The sequence below is a fragment of the Podarcis tiliguerta genome, assembly GCF_965153285.1.
Source record: "Podarcis tiliguerta genome assembly, chromosome: 2".
In the NCBI taxonomy this organism is placed as follows: domain Eukaryota; kingdom Metazoa; phylum Chordata; class Lepidosauria; order Squamata; family Lacertidae; genus Podarcis; species Podarcis tiliguerta.
In genome coordinates this window covers 70,846,859-70,869,538 of record NC_139535.1, presented here as the reverse complement: position 1 = coordinate 70,869,538, position 22,680 = coordinate 70,846,859, and the positions used below count along the sequence as shown (strand labels likewise).

The following is a 22,680-nucleotide window of genomic DNA, read 5'->3' as shown; positions in this document are numbered from 1 at the left end:
CTATAGTTCCACATTTGCTGCTTATTTCCAACTATTTAACACTTCATTCTGATCCTTAATACAATAGCAGTTTATGAAATACTTTTTACTTGAAAATCATAATTGCACACATCCATTGTAATTCTAACCAATTAACTATTTTACTTTTAATCTTCATCCTGTTTATGATACCATATATGAAAGGGAATGGTTGTTTTTAGTAACAGAAGCAAATTCAATATAGAAGAGGCTTGCTGTGGTTTGGTTTCATTAGCATCTACTTTCTGGTAGAAGTCTTAACACAGCATCTTTATAATATCCCTTAAATGATTAATTGTTGCAAGATTAGTTTTGCTTGATGATGTGACAATAAACTCTGCATAGGATTTGTATGCTGTGAAACAATGCACTGGGGTTTTTTAGATGTTATAATAATTCCCAAAGAATAGCCGTTCTTACTGACACGGGAACAACAGTTGATAATGGGGAAAGGGGAGGCTTGTCTATCAGTTTTTATGAAATTTTAAAAAGTTCTTTTTCCAAAGTGAGGGTAGGGGTAGGATTGTATTGCTCTTGCTTATAGAGAAATACCCCAGAATGCAACCCCTGCCCCTATTTCTCTTTAAGTTGCACTTGTAATTCTTTAAAAAAGAAATTCAGTGCAACTTTAACGTTGGAGTTAATCCTTTTGCATTATTTAACAAATGCAATATGGGATCACATGTTGTAGAAAGTCCTAACATTGCTCACATTGTCTGAGAGATTCCTCAGTACTTCCTGATGTGTGTATTTTTACTACAACTATATATATATATATACCTCTAAAGCACCCATCCCAGGTTTTTAATGGCTAACAGCAATGAACATTTTCAAAACCTGAAGGCCCAAGCCTTTTTCTCTATAGCAATGGCAGTGCTTTCAGTGGAATTTTACAAAAGTAATTCATCTAATTGCAGGAAAGGACTGTTTTCATCCCTTAAACACTCTGTGTGTCTGATATTATAATACTGCCCTACTTTTAGAATTCTGTCCTGCTGTTAAGAACACATGGACAAATCAGCAGAGTCGGGGTGTGCGGGTGGCTATTGACCTTCGAAGCTATAACACCTCACTCTAAGGCTGGGAATGTTTGCAGAACCCATAGTAGTTAGGTGTGTGTTCAAGTATGCCTTCTCCATTTTGCATAAATTTTCAGAGACCATGTGCTTTGAAAAGGTTTGGACCCAAGAATGTGAATAGTACATATGTGGTGAGAGGAAATATCTCATTTCATCATGTAACATTTCTTTTAAAACGCAGAGGTTTCCATGGATGAGTGCCCCCATTCAAGTGGGTTTAGTTGGCTTCTGGTGAGTAAAAAAAATAAATAAAAATGAATTAATGGTGATATGGTTGTGGTTATCTGTGAAAGATGCTGATTTTGAACCCTAAATGGGGAATTGCACATTGCACTTCATGTGTGCAGTGTGGCTGTGTATCTTGTGTTTTCTTTAATTTCAGCAATGGTGGGAGGGGCAATTGCTATTGAGATCACAACATGTGGAAAGAATAGGATTGTCCTTTCCCTCTCCACCTATGACCCCATCCAAAAACAACCCACCAGGTTCAGCTGTAATCAATTAAAGAAAAGCTAGTGGCTTCACAGAGGCATCTGATTGGTGTCTTTGAGGACCAAATGCTGGACTAGATGGGCCTTTGATCTGGTTCAGCAGAGACAATACCTGCATGCTACACATTAAGCATAATGTGTAGTTTTGACTTTGGCACAATGAGGCCATCAAAGCCTCTCTTTAAGACTAAGGCAAATAACTTGGAGAAAGTGCTATGATAACCTTTTCCCAAAGCAGCTACTGGGGGAGCAATGCAAACAAAAGCAGACCTTGAGCTTCTGGAATAGGCTGACTTCGTCTTGTTTGGGGAAGGAACAGGGGGGCCATATAAGCCCGGGGGGGGGACGGCATGTGATAGTCCAGAGTCGGGGAACTTCTAGTCCACAGGCCAATCCTGGCCCACCAAGGGGTCGTCAGCTGATAGGCGGGAGAACAGGCTTTCATCAGTTGTGTGGGGATTACTGGCCTGTGCAAAAGCACCCATGGAAACAGCTTGCACACACAAGCTACTTCAACGAGGTTTCAGACATCGTCTTCTCCAGAGGCTCAAATGAGAGCATAGGGCTGTCTCCTGCCTTTCCTTTAAAGTCCCCAATATGGTGGGACTTGGAAAAGGCTTTGTGAGCCTTATCCTGTGCCCCATTTAAACCTCCAAGTTTTGGAACTCAAACTGGGTAGGGAGGAGACTCACAGAACCCTTTACAAGTCTCCCAGTGGTTCCTTTTCAAGCCTCCCATATCAGAACCGTGTTCATTACTATCAGCTCTGTTGAATAGTAAAAAAATTGAATGTAGTACATAAATAAAGTGACGCAAGAGCAAAGGAAAGAAACAATGGGGAGTTCCATGCATCTGATGAAGTGGACTTTAGCCCATGAAATCTTTTGCCGCAATATCTCAATGTTTTGCTGCAATATTTTAATGTTGATGTCCAGAGTTAGGATTTTTAGGTGCTTTGAAACTATCTGCACTTTTTAACGAGGCCAGTTCGTACTTTTGAGGACAGTTACCCCAAATAACCTAACTTAATCTTTGTCTTTTCCAGTTTGGTGTTCGCAACACCTCTGTGCTGTGCATTATTTCCACAAAAAAGGTAATGTGTGTGTTTTTTTATTTTTAAAAATTACCGATACTTTGGGCTATGGTGAGAGGTAAGATTATGCTGAGCACATTGCAACAAATTTAGAAAACAAAGAGTCATCATCATTTCGAGAGAGACATTCCAGAAGTCAGAACATACCCCCCCCCTCTTTTTTTTTTAAGGAAGTAAGAAATTTAAGGAAGTAAGAAATTTTCAAAATGACCTTATTCTTAGGATAGGTTCCCAGCCCAAAGTCTGCTCTTGCCTAGCTCTGTTAGGTAGCATTTCTCTTCTAATCCTGCCTGGCATAATAAGATTAGATCTTTCTCACGTTCATTTTCCTCTCCTTCACCCCATTCACTTGTAGTTACTAACAGTGCTATTTTTCTAGAAAAAGCGGTGCCAGAACTCACCATGAACACCCGCCTTGTTCTCTTATAATGACAATGGCGCCCACCTGGAACTGAGTTCCAGCTTGGGGGGGGGGAGCCTCAATTCTGTCTTGAAACACTTTCTCATTCATGACTATGTGAGGAAGGTGATGCTGCTGTTTCCCAGCCAATGAGAAACCACTCTGATGCCTCTTCAACTCCTTTTACAAAGGAGTGGGACTTTCAGCAGAGAGTTACCTTGTTCCTATGTAGATTGGTGGTCTCAAACTCACCCCTGGTTATTGCCATACCAGCTTAGAATAAAATACTGCCAGTTAAATCAACAGCACAGACCTCCAACACAGGTCTGTTCTTTAGAGGAACAGATCCAAGACAATGCAACAACAGACAATACATAAAACCTTAACCAAGGGATGTGGGTGGCGCTGTGGGTTAAACCACAGAGCCTAGGACTTGCCGATCAGAAGGTCGGCGGTTCGAATCCCCACTACGGGGTGAGGTCCCGTTGCTTGGTCCTTGCTCCTGCCAACCTAGCAGTTCGAAAGCACCTCAAAGTGCAAGTAGATAAATAGGTATCCCTCTGGCGGGAAGGTAAACAGCGTTTCCGTGCACTGCTCTGGTTCGCCAGTAACGGCTTAGTCATGCTGGCCACATGACCCGGAAGCTGTACGCCAGCTCCCTCGGCCAATAAAGCAAGATGAGCACCGCAACCTCAGAGTTGGTCACGACTGGACTTAATGGTCAGGGGTCCCTTTACCTTTACCTAAGGACTATGTGCATGGAACACCACCACCTAGTGGTTGGTGGTGTTGCTTATATAATCATCACTCCCTCTTCACCACCCAGAGGAAGCCCAGGAGAGGAAGCACAGCAGTCTTTCTTTCTCATCACTACAGGCATTTTCTTGGTTGTTTTCTATAGCTACCCACTGGGGTTATGCTCTACAGTCATTCAGCCAGATTACTAATGGGCTGCTGTGGGGAAGGATGCCATAGATTCCCTAAGAGCTTCTTCACACTGAAGTGCTTTATCCTGAAAGGCAGTATAGGATCATGGGGGGAAACCTTACAGAGGCACCTGGAATGTCTTTCTGTTGAAGATGAACAGCTTTGGTGTTCCCTGTTGCAACACTGTGGACCTTTGTGCCACCTTGTATAAGGGATATGTTTGCTTCTGTATTGAGCTCTAAAGGAAGCTCCATAAACAAAGTTTGACTCCCATTTGCTGGGATCAATAAATATAAACTTCATTTCATGGGTTGATCAAGGTTCTTTCATGGAACCAGAAATCCCCCTGCTGCTTCTGTTCTCTGGCACATGAATGCTGACTTAACTCAAAGCAGTGTGATTGTTAACATTATTTCCCCTCTTGGCTTCGAAAAGGCCTATGAGTTGCATATACCCAAAGCAGTTCCAGGCTTAGTTTGAGAGGGATCAGAATTTATCACGCTTAGGTAGGTATTCTCTGGTGTTGACATGTTAAAGAGTTTTGTGACACAGTTTTTGATTTTAACTGCATGCCTTTGTTTTCACACATGCTAAACTGTTTTTTATTATTAAGAGTGAATGCAATTAAAATGTTAGCAATCAGTTTTAAAGACCTGTTGGTGATACACGAACTGTTAGGCCAAGTTTAATTTATAAGCGAAAGCTTAATGGTTCATGTAAAGTGCATTTTCCTGGCTGACACATTAACATACATCACCAGTTAACTTTAGCCAAGCAAAACAGCCAAGCAAAAACTTGAAAATCTTCTTCTGTGGCTCATAACAGGGACTATTTGAAGTGCAAGAAAATACTTTTAGAATTGATAATGAAGTACCCTTAGTACAAAATCATATTTGATATAAATTCCAACTTTTTTTAAAAAAAAATCATCATCATAAAGCTTCACCACTTGCATGTATGAAATTTGATCATGGGTTGTATGTGATGTCTCTTCTATTTTTCTTTTGCTCAGTTCCATGTCTGTAACTCGTCTGGAGCCAGAATTACAAGCCAAGATCCAAAAGAGCAACCCTGAATTGGAGCGTGTGTATTTTAACAAAGGGTTATAATTTGTAGAAGACAAAATATCCCTCAATGACAATTAGGTGAACTTATTTTAAATTGTGAGAAAGCCTTGTTGAAGACAACTCGGTCCTAGTGTATTATTTCAATTTTACACTTTTTTTTTTTTTAGCACTGAGGTTATTTAAGCATTGCAATATAATTTTCGTAATTATGGCCTCAAATTGCTGTCAATGCCATTACTTCACTGTCCACTTTGTTTTTCTGCTGCCAATATTTAAAACAGTTCCCATTAACTACTCTCAAGAAGCTAAAGATAAAATTCCTTTGGAAAATGTTGCAGACAGAAGGAGATCACAGGATGCTATTTTAGATTTGCTGCCTTTCTCAATTTTGCCCTGCAGTAGGGTTGCCATACGTCTGGGAATTCCAGGACATGTCCTCTTTTGGGGGGTCCTCCATGCCCATCTGGGGGGGATTTTACATTTTAAAGAAAATGTCCTGGATTATTTTTTTTTAAATGTGCACAGGCGGCTCTTGTTCAGGCTCCAGTGTGGACGACCCAGGCTCTGGCTTCCACCCTTAAAAAGCTCAACAACTTTTTGTGTCCGAATTTTTACCTCTTGAAATGTGGCAACCCTACCCTACAGGAAAGCAAAGAGCAAGTTCATCTTTGCTATTATATTTATATCTACAGTTCAGGTGGTAATTCTCCATCAGATTCCTTTCCTCAAAGGCCCAGAGTGTGAATGTGTGGTTTGCATTTGATACTGGGTTCATAAGTTGCCTTATCTCAGTTATGTCACAAGTATTTGGGGATGGGTGAGAGAAGTTTGATGGGTGGGAGAACTTGAACAATGTAGAGCAAAGGAAAGCTATCTTCCCCCATCACTTCTGAAATCACTTAACTAATACAGTGAAAGGAAACTGGTAATCACAGAAAACATAGCCTCTTATAGTGTGCAAAGTTCCCACAGATGGGGCAAACTCACCAAATTCCTCCGAATTGCATTGAAGCCTATCCAAGTGTTGCGCAGGGTACATGGTACAGTCCTCTCATTAGGGGTTGCATTTTAAATGTGTCCCATGTTAAAGCGTGTGCATATAAAGTTAGTTATGCTAACTCTCTGGGTGCAGAAAAAACCACCCTGTTCAACGTGTGAATTCACTCCTAGTCATGGTGCCTGGCATACTGCAGTGTCGGGCAGGATCCTAATGGCTGCCAAACTTAATTTGTCCTGCTTAATTAGTGGCAGTTGCCAAATTCTTGGGGAAATCAAGAGACTGGGTTCATTCATGAGTTTCATTTGCCTTAACTGACATGTTTCCCCCAGAGATGGGGGTTTATTAGTTCTCTATTTCCTAGCCTTATTTTTTCATATCTGACAATCACATTCTTGATACAATATTTTAAGTCCAGTCACATGAACACACTATGCTAAAAACAATGGCAAGAGTGCCCTATTTTCCACCCCAAATGAGTTGTGTCACTTTATATATTGGTGGTTGTTGGTCAACTGTTTTAAGAAGCACAGACATTGTTTTATGGCACTTTTAATTCACTGCTTATTGATTATGTTTTGCAATCCTTATTTATAGTGTGTTCCTGTGAGGGGTAGGCTGCTATTATTTCTGGAAACCAGGGCAGACTCCCAAAAGCCACCTGGCAAGACTATGTCTGAGTTAAGATTTGAATCCAGGTTCTAATACTCTGTTCACCAATCATCAACATTTCACTGTAATTTCAGTATGCCTGACATACCTACTTCATTGCTACTACTTATCTTTTCATGTATGGTAAACCAATTTTAATGTCACAGTGAAGACCCCTTTGTACTGGTATCAATAGATCTACCTCTGTACTCAACAAAATTGTTAGCCAGCATAGACCCTGGCCTTTGTCCATGTTCAAAATAATACACAATCAGTGAGTGTTGTCCTACCAATGTGGTAGTAACTTTATATGATAACTATTGTCTAGATGTGTTAGACACAACATAGAATTGAAACATGCCATACAGCTGAGTCTTGTTTAGCTGCAGGTGATGTTCGTCTTCGAACTGAAAGGAGGAGATCTAATGCTTGATCTGAACGTTTTGCTTTGAAAGACCCACCAACAGTGGGATTTGCAGAGTAAAGTCTGTGGTTTTCAAGCTGTTTTCCGGGAAGGCCTGGGGTTGCTTAGAAGCTTATCATGACTTTCTCAGTGAAAGGATCAATAACAGGAGACAAGCTTTCCTGAAAGGCAGCTTAGCAAGCACTACCAGTCTTTCCTATAGCAAGAATGAAAGCATCTGGTATCTTGTAAATTTCACTCTCAGCTCATATGGGACAATACTGAGAAGGTCAACAGGCCTGGCTGAAGCCCCAGATGAACTAAGCTGACTGTGTACTCTACACCAGTGTTTCCCCAGCTTGGGTCTCCAGCTGGTTTGGGGCTACAACTCCCATCATCCCTAGCTAGCAAGACCAGTAGTCAGGGATGATGGGAATTGTGGTCCAAAAGCAGCTGGAGACCCAAGTTGGGGAACTACTGCTCTAGAGCAAGGGTGGCAAAGCTTGGTTCACCAGATGTTGCTGGACTACAGTTACCATCATCCTTGACCATTGGTGCTGCTGGCTGGGGCTGCTGGGAGTTGGATATCAGCAACACATGCAGAGCCACAGGTTACTCACCCATGCTCCCAATTTTTTGAAATTATATTGGGAAATTCCTTCAGCACAGCTATTTCATGTGGAAATGAGCACCTGAATGCAGAAAGATTGGAAACACTGAGGAAAGTGTGATTTAGGTATTGTTTTTAAACAACCTTTTTGCCTCTATTTTTTTCAGCATTGCCAAATACCTCGTGCTGCTTGCACTTTCCCCATTGTTGACACACATCAGCACTAGTTTAGAAAATGATAGTGTGACAAATCATTTGCCTTTAAACAGGAGTGATGTGATAGGCGACAGACTTCTCCTGTGACCAGGTGGCCACAGTGAACTGCATTTGCACCCATTTCAAAGCAGTTAGGGACAAGGGACAAGTCTGCTGTACGATCAAAGGATAGTATAGGCTGGTTGCAACTCTGACTTGTGAAATTGTGCCACTCTAGACACAATCTTTTTAAAATGATCTAGCAGCCTGGTTGTATCACATCTACTAAGAAGTAAATTTCACTGAGTTAACTAGGGATTTGCCATCCAGTAAAGAGGCTTCGGACTTTGACTTAGGTTGCACTGAGTTGGTTTTCCTGGTGAATTCTGGGGGGGAAATGGCAATAAATAATTCTATGGGAGAAGAAATGTGCACTTCAGTTAAACACTGTTTTTGAATGAATTGCAAAATAAGGTGTTTTTCAGCCAAGTAATCACAGAAAATAACTATTTTGGTCCCCCTTTTAAAGTGCTTGAATTTTAAAACAAAAATCTGAAACTTTCCAGTAGCTCTTCTCTTTAGTTTTTTGATCCGCTTTGTGTAGCCTCCATGTTTTTGGGGAAACTAGGTATTCATGAGTGGCGTACATGGAATAACATTCTGCAGCACAGAGTTGTATCCAGTTAAATCACTGCATGTGAGGAACACACACACTGAGTGCAGCAGAATCTTCCCTCCCTGTTTTCTCACATGCACACCCTAAATCTCCAGACTACATTGGGGGGGTGCAGGAGACACCTGGGGGAGAAGGAGGGTAGTTCTGTTGTGCCAACAGAAGTCATTCTGTACATATAATGATTTGGTTGGATACAATCCAAATAGTTTTATTGATAGATTTAACCAGGATAAAAGAGGATTCTTTTGCCCCATGGAAGTATATGCATATTCACACAAATGTATTATGCAGTGTATTATTATTTTTTAATTAAACAGGTTTAATAACTGTGGCATGTTTCTTGGTGGTATTAAGCAGAACAAAATAGTATTAAGATCAGCCAATTTACACTGATCTTGTAAAACTAGATTTTTTAAAAAAATAATTCCAATAAAGTGCAATAAAGTCGTATGCCTAGGAAAACTGCCAAGTTATATTTCCACATTTGGAAAATGATTCTGGATTACATTGTGACCGAAGAACATTTTTGATGTTAGTATTAACACAATGTCTTGCCAGTGTTGATTGAATTTATTCTACTATTTTAAAAGTATGCTGGATGAAATATTAAAAGCAGTGACTGGCATGAATGGTGGTGGTCTCTGTTTGAAACAAACTTTAGGAGGGCAATGTTTATGCTCACAGGGATATTCTTGTGTATGGGTAAGCAACATAAGCTACTTTACATTCGATGGTTTCTTCCAACCAGATACAAACTAAGTGTAAAAAAGGGGGGGGGGGTATTGCATGCCTGAGAATGAATTGTAGTTTCCCCCTTAATGGTTTCTGCAGAAAAATGATCAAACCTCTGCTTGTGTAAAAGTGTTAAGTGGACAAGAGGCAATTTATATAATACGCAAGTACAATAACATCCATTTTTCCATCTGTACGCCTCCTTAATTTGAGGTGGGGATTCATTTTGATTCCAAACTCCTGACCCAGTTCAAAATTCCAGTCTTTTCTATAGGAGCTTCAAAAGTGGAGTGTTCTCTCTCTGCATTTCCAGAACGTCGTTGCTTTTAGGTGGGATTCAGTCACATACTGGCAAATTCGAGTGGTGCAGTTCCAGTTGACTGGCAGGTCTTGCACAAGAAGCCCACTTCCCCAAAGGACTGGGCTTTCTTCCAATAAGAAAAGTAATAGGAAGATGCACTGTAAAATACGGGATAGCATTTCCTTGACACAACTTCATCTAACCTCCCCACAAACAAATCAGGATGAATGCTCAATAAACAAGTCATCTGGGCATATGTATGTCTCCCAACCCAGCACATTCCCCTGAATGCCAGAAACACATTATTTTACCTAAAACAAAGCAAATGAAGATAATGGGTCAGGGTGCAACTCATCTGTTTGCCAACATCAGCTTAGAGCAGAGGAATCGCTAGCCTTGACAATCACTTTCTATCTGCTGTAGGAGAAGGAGGACTACAAAACATAAAGCCCCCTGCACTTTTTTCTCATTAAACCAACTTTCAAATCCATTTTTCCTCCCATTGAGGGGTGAGGGGGGGGGAATCAATTTCTTCTGCTCACAAGTCAGAGTGGGAATGAATGCAGTCTCTGGGAAGAGAAGGAACTAGGGCAGGAAGAAAAGTGTCATGGTGTGATAATTCATGAATTTAGTGCAGCACTTCTGTGTTCCTGCAGGCAAGCTATGGGAGGTGGAGAAGCAAGGGAGGGGATAAAGAGACAAGAGGGGTCACTTTTCCTGCTTATTTTTTATTTGTGCAGACGCATTGTAAGTCACAAATCTTTGGTGAAACTTACTATTTCAGGCTTCTTGTCATGTGGAATACAGTACAGTGGTACCTCGGGTTAAGTACTTAATTCGTTTCGGAGGTCCGTTCTTAACCTGAAACTGTTCTTAACCTGAAGCACCACTTTAGCTAATGGGGCCTCCTGCTGCTGCCACACCGCCAGAGCAGGATTTCTGTTCTCATCCTGAAGCAAAGTTCTTAACCCGAGGTACTATTTCTGGGTTAGCGGAGTCTGTAACCTGAAGCGTATGTAACCTGAAGCGTATGTAACCCAAGGTTTTGTTTGCTTAGTTGTTCAGTCATGTCCGACTCTTTGTGACCCCATGGACCAGAGCACGCCAGGCACTCCTGTCTTCCACTGCCTCCCGCAGTTTGGTCAAACTCATGCTGGTAGCTTTGAGAACACTGTCCAACCATCTCGTCCTCTGTCGTCCCCTTCTCCTTCCCAACATCAGGGTCTTTTCCAGAGAGTCTTCTCTTCTCATGAGATGGCCAAAGTATTGGAGCCTCAACTTCACAATCTGTCCTTCCAGTGAGAACTCAGGGCTGATTTCCTTAAGAATGGATACGTTTGTTCTTGCAGTCCATGGGACTCTCAAGAGTCTCCTCCAGCACCATAATTCAAAAGCATCAATTCTTTGGCGATCAGCCTTCTTTATGGCCCAGCTCTCACTTCCATACGCCACCCCTGGGAAAACCATAGCTTTAACCACACGGACCTTTGTTGGCAAGGTACCACTGTACATTTAAGGCATGGTGCTCTTCTCCAGTAAGGGCACTAGGTGGCAGCACCTCCCCTTTCCGGTTTTCTGTTATAAGGAAATAATACTTCACTGCTCTCTTTGGAGGACCAAATCTCATGCTCACCCAATATGTGAATCCAAGAAGCTTCATGGAAAAATGGGTACTGCAGACCCACCGCCACAAGGTAGTATGAAACTTACACATGGATGCAAGCTTAATTCATTTAATTTTATCCCCTGCATTTTGAGAGGATGGAATTGTGCAAAACAGTCCTCTGCATGTACTGATGTGTATATGTGTGGTAACTGCATCACATTCCTTCCTTCCTTCATTTTTCCTTCACTTTTCCACACACAAAAACCACGCTGAAATGGCATACAATGAAGAAATCAGTAATACATTTTAAACATTAAAACATAAAAACTTTTGCATAACAATATAGCGAAACAATAACATGGTAACAATTTCTTACTAATATTGCAAAACAAATACAATAACATACAAACAACCACAATTCAATACTGTAACATTAACTAGATCACTTAAGCAACATGCAGCAACCAATAGCAAAAACAACAAAGGAGCTTCACAGTTTCAGGTTAGTCCTGGAAACGGCCGAGGGTGGGGTAGCTTTTTTCATCCTTGAAAATTACATACAGCTGAAAGGAAGCTGAGAGATTAATACATGTCCCACTTATTCTTTCAGCTTTTCAAGACTTAGTTTAATTCTACTACAGTGGTACCTCGGGTTAAGCACTTAATTCGTTCTGGAGGTCCGTTCTTAACCTGAAACTGTTCTTAACCTGAAGCACCACTTTAGCTAATGGGGCCTCCTCCTGCTGCCGCGCCGCCGGAGCATGATTTTTGTTCTCATCCTGAAGCAAAGTTCTTAACCTGAAGCACTATTTCTGGGTTAGTGGGTTAGCGTAACCTGAAGCGCATGTAACCTGAAGCATATGTAACCTGAAGCATATGTAACCCGAGGTACCACTGCAGATCTTAACATCTATGCAGCTTCCTTGGAAAACTCAGCTATAGGTGTGAAACTTTCTATCTGTCTTTTGGGGGGCGGCTGACCTAGGGGAGGCAGACAGCAGTGACCAGAGAAGAGGGTACCCCCAGAACTTGCTCAAAAATCAAAATGTGCTCACATACCTGAAAAGGTTGGCAAGCCCTTTTCTGTACCACACATGGAAGGCTGAGGAGGCAGGGAGCCTGGAAAATCATTTTCTTCTGAAGGAAAAATTTTTTGATGAAGAGGAAGATTTAGAACCCACTTTATTGTACCTTAAGGAAACCTTGGTTCAGCAATAACAGGCATGCATGTACTACAGGCTCATCCTGCATAGGCCCTTTGAACAATACTAAACCCGAGCCTGAAGACATTTTTCAGCATCATCTGGTCTTCTATGAGTACAGAATTATATAAAATGCAGATGATCATTGGGGGATAGATTAGATTCTCATGCAAAGCTTCTCATCAGGCTCAGGGCTCCCAAAACCAGCTGTTACCTTCAACTGTAGCCATGCAAGCAACTGCCCTTCCTGTGTGCCAGGCCTCATCCTATATGGCATGGAAACTTCATAACAAAGGCAATAACTGACTTGGGTCATTACCATTTTAAAATGTGCATACCGACCAAAAAATTAGAAGCTTTCCCCCTGAGAGTCATTTTCAGTTTTCTCTCCCATTAGTTTGATTTTCTATTTCTTTATAGTTTCCAAAATTACAATAGCCATTTCCTCAAAGGGCAAATGATTTAATTTAACAGCATTACAGAAACATCTCTGACACTGGATTAACAAGCCCAGTGATTCACAAGGCCGTGTTTGATGTTCACCAGATGGAGAAATGACCCGCTTGACAACGTACGCAATCCAGCCGTTCTGTATTTGCATGACTTTATTGAGGTGCTATTCTGAATAAGAAGAATAAGAAATAATGGTGATACCTATGACAAATATGCTCCACTAGGGGCAGCTCAAACTGTTTGCATTGCCCACAAATGCAGCCTACCAGCCACTACCAAATGCTTTGCCAACCCTCCCCCCCTCACACCTGGCCAAGCTCTCTGCCTTCACACCTTGCCCCCCCCAAAAAAAACCCTTCCTTTACACTACCCCAACCCAGGGCCAGATTTAGGTTTGATGAGGCCCTAAGCTACTGAAGCTAATGGGGCCCTTTATATGTCCAGCTGTCCTTTGTCAACAACAAATTGTCACTGTTTTTTGTGTTGAATATATGCTATATGGTAATTTATGGACCTAACAGGTATCTAAAGCCATTCGCTGTATGTAGTTTTATTTTATTTGTTTTTTATCTTATATTTTGGAAATGTACACCCAGGGTTTTTTCTTTTAAATTTTTTGGGGGCTCCCAAGACATTGGGGCCCTAAACTATAGCTTGCTTAGCTTATGCAGTGGTACCTCCGTTTCTGAACAGCCCTGTTTATGAACTATTCAGTTTACGAACTCCGCAAAACTGGAAGTAGTGTTCTGGTTTGCGAACATTACCTCAGTCTACGAATGGAAGCCAAACGGTGGAAGGGCACCGGCGGCGGGAGGCCTCATTAGCATAGCTGTCAACGGTTCCCTTTTTTAAAGGGGAATTCCCTTATTCTGAATAGGATTCCTCGCAAGAAAAGGGAAAAGTTAACAGCTATGCTCAAAGTGTAAGGAAAATAAAATACCTTCCTGATGATTTTGTGCATCTAAAACACAAGGAAGTAAGGAGACCACATCTATAAAGTCTGGTTAGGGTGTATTAGTAGGTAAGTTAAATGAACTCCCATAATGAAAAAAAGCAGAACAGCTTAGAGGATCAATAATAATTTAAAAAACCCATAACTGATATTTATCACTATAATAGCTTCAATGAAAGGGAATACATAAACCTAAATGATTACGTGTAGCATCATTTTTATTAGCCTATTTTGTTTAATAAAATGCCTTTTAAAGCTGTGTTGGCTTTTTCGGTAGCCTGAAAGTCACATGATCCTGAAGTTTCCTTTATCATTGATTCTTTATGCGCCCAGCAAAAGCTCAGGCTCGTAAATGCATATGGGTTTAATTTTAAGGGCTAAGTCACTTTGCCTTGCAAACCTGGGGAGTGGGTTATTTGTTTTATCCTGCCCTAGAGAAAAAAATGGCATTGATAAGGCAGCCGCAGCCCTTAGGCTTAAAATGTAAGAGACATGACACAAAAGGGGAAAGGGATTGGGACAGAAAGGGGGGGGGGGAGCAAATTCAGACATGATTCCTTAGTTACAGAGTTCTTGCAATGACCAGCTGGAATGGAAAGAAAGGGTGAGCACAAAGAGACTGAGATACTTTGGTGTTGATGGAAGATGCTTGTAAAGCCTTCGTTTTCAATAATGTTTTACATCTGAGTGCTTAAAATACCCTTCGTTGTTAAATTATAATTCAGGGCAGGGAAAGGCTCTGTCGTATTCCAAATGGGAGATAGTGCTGAAGTTCATTCAATTAGCTGAAGGTACCTAATTATGTGTTCTTTTATTTCCACGCTATTTTAAAATGTAAGAGTTAATGTTAGTCCTACATATTCCAAATATATAATAGGCAGGCAATTGAGAACATGGGAAGCTGATTTCCTCCGAGTCAAATGCTATACTGAAGCGTTGAAACAGCAGCAGTTTAAAATAAAAAGAGGGCCACAGTTACTAATTAAAAGTTGCTTAAAATAAGGTCTCCAAGGTCTGTTCATAAGGCAGCAAAGTAGGTCTATATGTGCCCCCTAGAGAGGGAATTCCTCAGATATGGGGCCACAGCTAAAAAGACCCAGCAGTCTAATATATACCATATATTGAGGGCAAGTGTCACTTCTTTGGGGAAAACCTAGTGCATAAACCAGCCCTGAAAAAATATCTGGACCCAAGAAATAGCACTTGCTAGATGAGACAAGATGGGGGAAATCCATACCTAAATGGTAGAGCTTCTGTCTTGAAAGTAGAAGACCCCACGTTCAAGATCTAGTGCAGGCATACGCAAAGTCGGCCCTCCAGATGTTTTGGGACTACAATTCCCATCATCCCTGACCCCTGTTCCTGTTAGCTAGGGATCATGGGAGTTGTAGTCCCAAAACATCTGGAGGGCTGGGTTTGCCTATGCCTGCTCTAGTATCTCCAGATAGCGCCAGGGGAGACTGCTGTCTGAAACCCTGGAGAGCAGCTGTCAGTCAGAGTAGACAAATACCAGACAAATGGTTTGATTTGCTACAAAGCAGTTTCCAGTGTTCTGACATTCCAGTGTTGCTCTCCTCTGGGCAGCACTTCCCTGCTCTTGCCGATTTTGCTGGCTCCTTCTTGACATGGCAATTAGATACACAGGGGGACGATAGTATTATGAAAAGCCTTCCTGTTGTCCCCTTGCTGCCAGTGCAGGCTGTGTGCCATTATTCCTGGTTTTGGCTTTGCCTTGAAAGTTGGGGCAGGGGGCTTCAGGAGAAGAATTTTGAGGGCAAGTTTTAATTTGGTCTTCAAATTCCTTACCAACACCAAGCAGCACTGAGGGCATTCTGATGCAGCGGGCGGTCAAGGTTACGGCAGTGGCAGCATAGGAAAGCATATGAGAGAGAGAGAGAGAAAGAAATTAATTAGGCACCTCTAACCAGCCACTTTTCCAGCTTTCCAAAGCCTCTGAGCTCTTGAATTATTCATTGCAAGTGTACACTTCAGATAAAAACAATTTGGCTTTGCACTTCTTTTACAGTGCTGCCCTGCCCATCGCATAATTTCATGCAGGGAAATATTCTGTGGTGAACAAAGTTGTCCAAGAGATACCAAAATAAAACTGAGGCATATGCAACATACAACTTGCCCAGAACCAAAATAAATGTTTCAAAGGCCAGTCCCATTAAAGGTCAGTATACTATTAGGAATGTGTGTTGTTTTCTCCTTCAAGTAGCTGTGAGAAACCAGTAGACCTTTCAGACGTCAGATTGTATTCCTGTGTAGGAAGCAAGTGTTTCATTTTAGCGACAGCGTCCAATTTTTTGAAAGGCACAGAAATCTTGTACCATTGTGGTGAGTTTCCTTGATCTTAGGAACAGACAAGGAAGGGGAGGTGGCAAGCATATTTTCCCAGGACTTGGTTTTACTAAAATTACAAATAAGCTGACATGAGAATTATAGAAGTCTAAAATGCAAGTCACTAGTAAGCTAGATCAAAAGCTTAGAAGTCATTCAACTATAATTAGAAACACACACGTGTGCACGCACACACACAAAATTATGCTTTGGTTTTTGTTATAATATGGTTGTGGAAAATGAATCCATTAAACCTGACCTCTTGGTGTTGGATTATTTGGTGACTCAGTCATAAAACATACATTTCACTTTCATTGAATAAATCAGTGACAGATTTCACAGGCGTTTTAACAGTGCCAGTTTTCTTTTTCCTAACAACTATGCATTGTATTAACACAAAACCACAAATTCCAAGTGAACTTCTAGGAGCTTGGAAATAAAGCAGGTCACAAAACGATGCATAAGTTTCCTCCAGAATTTTTCTTTAGGCTACATGGTACACAAATTCGGTGGAGGGTGGGCAGAATAGAAAGAAAAAAGTTCATTAGAGCCTCCATCTCATAAGCGACTTGTGGGAGGAAGTACCAGACGTTCAAATAAGGCTTTGTAGATGCTGGGCAGGTTTCAGGTTGCACTTTCCCGGGAAGGAAAAAAACACATAATGACTGATATGCCCCCATCCATCTGTACACGTATAACAAACAGCTGTTACCCAGGTCTGCCTTCTTCCTTAGGTGAAACACACAGGTTCCTTGGTATGCAGTAAAGAGGAATAAAGATATTGCCCACTGCAACACAACAAATGTAGGACACACATACAAAAAACCACAACCACCAAGTGTGGAACATATTGTATTTTAATGTTTTGCTGGAAGCCACCCAGAGTGGCTGGGGAAACCCAGCCAGATGGGTGGGGTGTAAATAATATATTGTTGTTGTTGTTGTTGTTGTTGTTGTTGTTGTTGTTGTTGTTATTACTATTATTATTTGTATGAAAAGGTACAGAAAATCTAGTAGGAAACTATGGCCTGTGCACAGATTGCAAATGAAGCACCATCACAGCCCCCAAAACCACCTAAAAGGCTCTCTCACACACCTCAGCCTATTGTATTCCTTCTTTGGATGATGTGGCATCCAGCCAGGTAAGGTAGGAAAAGGCCAATTCCTTCCTCCTGGAAGCACCATCACTGAGTTGTCACTATGGCAACATGGCTCATTCTTTAAGATGCTGGTGAATGGTCAGCTATGGTCATTATTTTACAAAGAGACAGGTTTGCTTGTTTAGCAGATTATTCTGCTAGGTTCACAGGACTGGAAGGCTTCCCCAGATATCCTCCAGATCAACCCCCCAATACTATAACATTATAAATCCACCATAAACACACTATTATTGCATCAAGGACATGTTGCAGAAAACTCCCGCAAGAAAACACCAGCATGAAGCAGCCCGAAGACATCGTGAAGCATGCATGCAACATACACAAGTTTCTAAATGTGTACCATAAATGCACTGGATTTACTTCTGCACAATATGTCAAGTGGCTTTGACACAATTGTTTCTGTGTTGGTTGAAAACTTCTTTACTTTTTCTGCAAGAGCTGCATTCTTAGAACACAATCATGCTCTGTAACAAAGCAGCAATTGGCACTATTGTCTGTCGTCTGGTGAACAAGTAAACATTCAGATAAATGGCAAAGGCTATTTACATAGATCACATAGATGTGACCAGGCTGCGACTCTGAGGAACACTCTCTGTTAGGATAGCCACTGGGCCATAAATGCAAGGCCAGCTGTTTCTGTCATTTTAAGAAACAACAAGCCATGCAGACTCCATGCATTATTTCAATCCTATAGCAGAAAGTAATGCTCAGATACCTTTGATCTTTTGTGTGAGCAGAGGCAGTATATTCTAAGTCATGGCTGGGGAATCTGCAGCTCTCCAGATGTTGGGCTCCAGCTCCCATCAGCCCCAGTCAATATGATTGATGGTCAGGTGTGGTCAGCCCCGGTCAGCAATAGAGTGCCCATCCTTAAAGCCGCCCTCTTTCACCACTCCCAGATAGCTTGAAATAAACTCTTGTGCAAGCTTTGTTGACAGGCCCCTACTTGCTTGCACAACAAGTTGCTTACACACACCTGCCTTAGCTGTAAGGAGTGTAGGAGGAGCACAGCAGGTTGCTATGACGAGTTCTGCAAATTAATGGTTGAAAAATGGAAAAAAATCCCCCAGGGGTCACTGCGGAAGCACCCTGGGCATAGTGACAAAGCACATGATGGGACTAGATGGAATTGTTAAGATCAGAGACAGGGGAGCTATTGGGTCATCCTACCTCTGCTGGTAACTTCTTTCTCTGATAGTGTATTGACAGAAAAGGTATGCTTATTGTTACCTCACAATTATGGACCATAGCTCAGTGGCTGAGCACCTGCTTTGCATACAGAATATCTCAGGTTCACTTCCTGTTAAATTCAGTTAAAAGGACCAGGTAGCAAGTGATAGAAAGTAACCCTCTCTGCCTGAAATCCTGAAGAGGCTCTGCCAGTCAAAAGAAACAATACTTCGATCAGTGTTTCACATTCTGACAGCACAAATTTGCAAAGCATTTGAGGGCAAAGTTGCTCACATTTGCTCTGACCTTGATGCTAGAAGCTGGACAGGGGGCTACCCTGGAAAGTTAATAGGGAGCTACGTCTGTTAGTGTTAATCCTGTGAGCCTTTCCCTCCTGTGCTCAGGTTGTATATATGAGTAAATAAAACTGTATCTGCTAAAGACATCACAGTCTTGTTCACCTTTATTCCAAGAGAATTAAACCCTGGGAAAGTGCAGAAACCCCTGGAGTCTCTTGCTGCTTAGAGATTGGGGTAAATGCAATAATGCTATACCACCCACACACCATTCTGCTTTATTAGTTCCGAAATGCTTCACTAATGTTACTGCGTTTATTGCCAACTGAAGGGGTACTATTGTGCTGCAACACAACAAATGTAGGACAAAAGAACACAACCAAGTGTGGAACATTTGTTGCATTAAAAGGTACAGAAAATCTCATAGGAAACTATGGCCCATGCACTGATTGTGAATGAAGCATCATAACAGCCTCAGATAGAAATGGTATTGCAGGTGGAAATGGTATTGAAAGTGTGATAGTGTATTGATAACATATTGAGCACAAAACATGCTGAATGTTCAATGAAAGGACATACTGTAAGGTGGATACACACCTTAGCTGTACACCTAAAATTATAAAATGTGAAGTTATCCTGACAGCATCCTGGAAACAAAGCATCTCAATTATTATAGCTATATTAAACTAGTGCAACCTTTGGCAATTTGACCTCTACCAGATGTTTTGTACGACAACTCTCATCATCCCTAGATAACCTGACTTTATTAGGGCACGTAAGATGTTCTGTAACTTTATATAATAAGAGGGTGCAAACAACCTATATTTATTTAAGAACTATTATTGAAGCAAACCTCAAACTCATCTCCACATGAATGAACGACAGTGTGAGCTGGAGACAGGCTCTTGTTGCATTTTTAGCAACAGCTGATGTTAGATAAATTATACATTTGAAAAGTAGTAACTCACCATGTGATCACTTGATAGCTGGCCAGTGATATTGTTATTCTGAGAGTAGATCTGGTCACAAAGCTGAATGAACATAGAAACACACACACACACAAACAAACAAACAAATTTTTTTAACCTTTTGGTAAGATGACTTAGAGCAGGGCTACAAGCGGCCCATGGGGGTCGTTTAACTGGCCCCTGAACCGCCCCCAAACTGAGCCGCTCATGCGACGAGTCCCCGCACACTGCAATAAACCAGCGCAGCACAGCACAGCACGGGGACTCTCTTCTGAGGTGCTGGAAATCGCATCTGCACAGACGCAGATGCTGGAAATCACGGGCACATGCGCTCACACGGACGCTCAATCCAGCCCACAGAGGGATCTCTGCTGGAGTGAACCAGCTCAGGTGAGGTAAACCTTGCCGGCCTCTGATGTAGAGCATCGTCTTACCATGCACTCAGTTCTGATGTTTCTTGAATACCATATGATATGTATAACAGCACTTTTCCCAGTCACCACAATGGCGGAAAGCAAACATGTGCCCACACTCCCACATGGAGGCTCTAGTTGAAATGATCCCAGCCAGGTCACAAGTCCAACAGGGTCCTTTGGGTTCTCTCCTGGACAATCACATCAGGGTCATGTCATTGTATCCTTAGTGAGGAAAGTGCATAGGCCCACAATTTGAATCTAAAAATAAGACCCCAGTCACATTTAGTACAGATTGCCATGTTTAACAAATCCTTAATATCCAATAATAACTCTTCTCCTGACATATTAGCCTTCCATGGCAGAGAGACTTTGCCACACACCAGCATCCTGGAATGGCAAAGTCTGAAAAGCATACGTATTTTTTCCTCCTCTCTCTTTTCTCAGTGAGCAAATTAGCCTTCAATGGATCTGGGTTAAAATTCCAATTTGGTCAAGGATGCAGCTGGTTATTAATGCTTCACCACTATAATATCAAATGAAGCAGCACACCAGCCCATGGTAGCCTTTCTGTCCCCGACCCATAGGACTGGAAGCAAATTAACTCATGGGAAATATTAGACAATTTCATTTCTGCCATCAGCAAGAGTTGAACTGCCTCCCAATGACATGCTAACACTGACCTTTGCAATGAGGTGGTGCAATGCCTGTCTCTTGAATGGGAATTTCTACAGGCATACTCTGTGCAAAGTCGTTCAAGTGGCAGAATGCAACCACCCGTGGAATTCTTCCTTGTCGTTTTAATAAGACATGCAGCAATCCCGAGCTTTCAGGTACTGGGGTCTCTCAGGTCAATACATCTTCCTAGAGAGTATGACCTTCTCAACAATACTGGCCTACAGGGAAGATCAGTAAATCATTGCCAAACTCTTGTGGGAAAGTGGCAAATCAAGATGTGGACTTAAATAAATGAGCGCAGTATTTCATTACCGTCTTTCCAGGAGAAGAGTGATGAACTTCAGTCCGTAAAACAGAGTGACACAACTGATAGCGTGTTGCCAAGTGGTGTGCTGCTGTTCAAGATACCAGCCACTCAGTTCCATTTCCTCCACTCTCTAGTTCTCCATTCTTCCCACCCCAACAGCCAAGACTGTCAGCATTCTGTAGTCAATGAGCACAGTCAGTCCTCAGTCTCATTCTCAGTCAGACTACTTTGCTAAATAACCCAGTATGAAATAAGCAGCACATAAGCAGCACACAAAACACTACCAAACCATTCTACATTCTAAATCTTATATTAATAATGCAAAAATTGAGAGAGCTATGTACAGAAGCCACAAACAGAAAACTAATTCATATTGTGTCCAAAAGGAAAATTCAGTCTTTAGAGTTCCTTTAGCCAGGCTCCTATAGATATCAACGAGGTTAAGTTTGATCAAACGAAATGTCGGTAATGTTATGCACAAGAGTTAGACAGGGTGCCGCCCATGAAGAGTCTTGGGCTTCTTCAGTAAATTCACTCTCACGCTTTCACTCTCAAGTCCATATGTTACATTTCTTTTTAGATTAAGCTACAATATTTAATTTCTTTCTTCAGGAAATTCTCCCTCAAGATTATGGTGTATTTACATACATTCAACTTCATATGTTAAGTTCTTTCTTGACTTAAGCATTTATTCATTTACTAAGCCGGCACCCTGTCTTATCCTCGTTGATATCTAACCCTTGGATTATTAATAAAAGATTTAGAACCTAGAATGGCTTGGTAGTGTTTTGTGTGTTGCTTATGCGCTGCTTATTTTATATTGGTCTACTACGAGAATTGGCAGCATAGGTTCATTTCTTTGGTACTTGCTAAATAACCCAGCAGTCCCTGATTACTGCAAACTTTACCAATACACATCCCTCTAAAGCAGTGTTTCCCAAACATGGGTCTCCATCTGTATTCAAACTACAATTCCCATCATCCCTGACCACTGGTTTTCCTAGCTATGGATGATGGGAGTTGTAGTCCAAAAACAGCTGGAAACTCAAGTTTGAGGAACACTGCTCTAAAGCAAGTCTGGAGAATGTATGGCCTTCCATCTCCTATCAACCACACCCAGCATGGCCAATGGTCAGGGATGATGGGAGCTATAGTCCAATGGCACTCCTACCCTGCTCTAAGGACGACTCCAAACAAGTTTGTTCTTGCCATTTTCAGCAATTGTACCCAAGTAGAATAATACATATCTTGTGAAATCATATATTAGTGGGAGTATGTTCGCGCGAACACACACACACACACACACACACACACACACACACAATGGCTTTAAAAGAGAGAAGTAGACAAATTCATGAAGGATAAGGTTGTCAATGCCTACTAGCCACAATGGTTATGTTTTACCTCCACTGTTGGAACCGGGGCTGCCACAGAAAAGCTCTCTCTTGGGCCGCCATTCCCCCCACACCTGAGGCTCTACAATATTAAGGTC

At 41.6% G+C, this 22,680-nt stretch overlaps 1 protein-coding gene and 1 long non-coding RNA gene across 10 annotated transcripts in view; one reads left to right on the top strand and one right to left on the bottom strand.

Moving 5' to 3' along the window:
- Positions 1–9,232, top strand: part of SFXN1 (sideroflexin 1) — a 28,187-nt gene extending 18,955 nt beyond the window's left edge. For 4 of the 6 annotated variants that reach the window (XR_014508779.1, XM_083430957.1, XM_083430958.1 and 1 more), the window contains 3 exons: positions 1,279–1,328; positions 2,634–2,681; positions 5,021–9,232. Coding sequence is in view for 3 of the 6 variants with exons in the window: in XM_083430957.1 (XP_083287083.1) it covers positions 1,279–1,328; positions 2,634–2,681; positions 5,021–5,117 (195 nt within the window). In the remaining 3 variants the exon portion in view is untranslated. The remainder of the gene's footprint in view (positions 1–1,278; positions 1,329–2,633; positions 2,682–5,020) is intronic. The other 2 variants (XR_014508780.1, XR_014508781.1) reach the window with 1 other exon arrangement.
- On the bottom strand, positions 5,454–21,355 carry LOC310673077. 4 transcript variants are annotated; one of them, XR_014508814.1, is made up of 3 exons: positions 21,194–21,355; positions 19,791–19,853; positions 5,454–15,685 (listed from the first exon to the last, which is right to left on the bottom strand). It is a non-coding gene; the product is annotated as an uncharacterized lncRNA (long non-coding RNA). The 4 variants fall into 4 exon arrangements; XR_014508815.1 differs by lacking the exon at positions 21,194–21,355 and adding an exon at positions 20,887–21,091; XR_014508816.1 differs by lacking the exon at positions 21,194–21,355 and adding an exon at positions 20,225–20,418.
- Between the last annotated feature and the right edge of the window lie 1,325 nt (positions 21,356–22,680).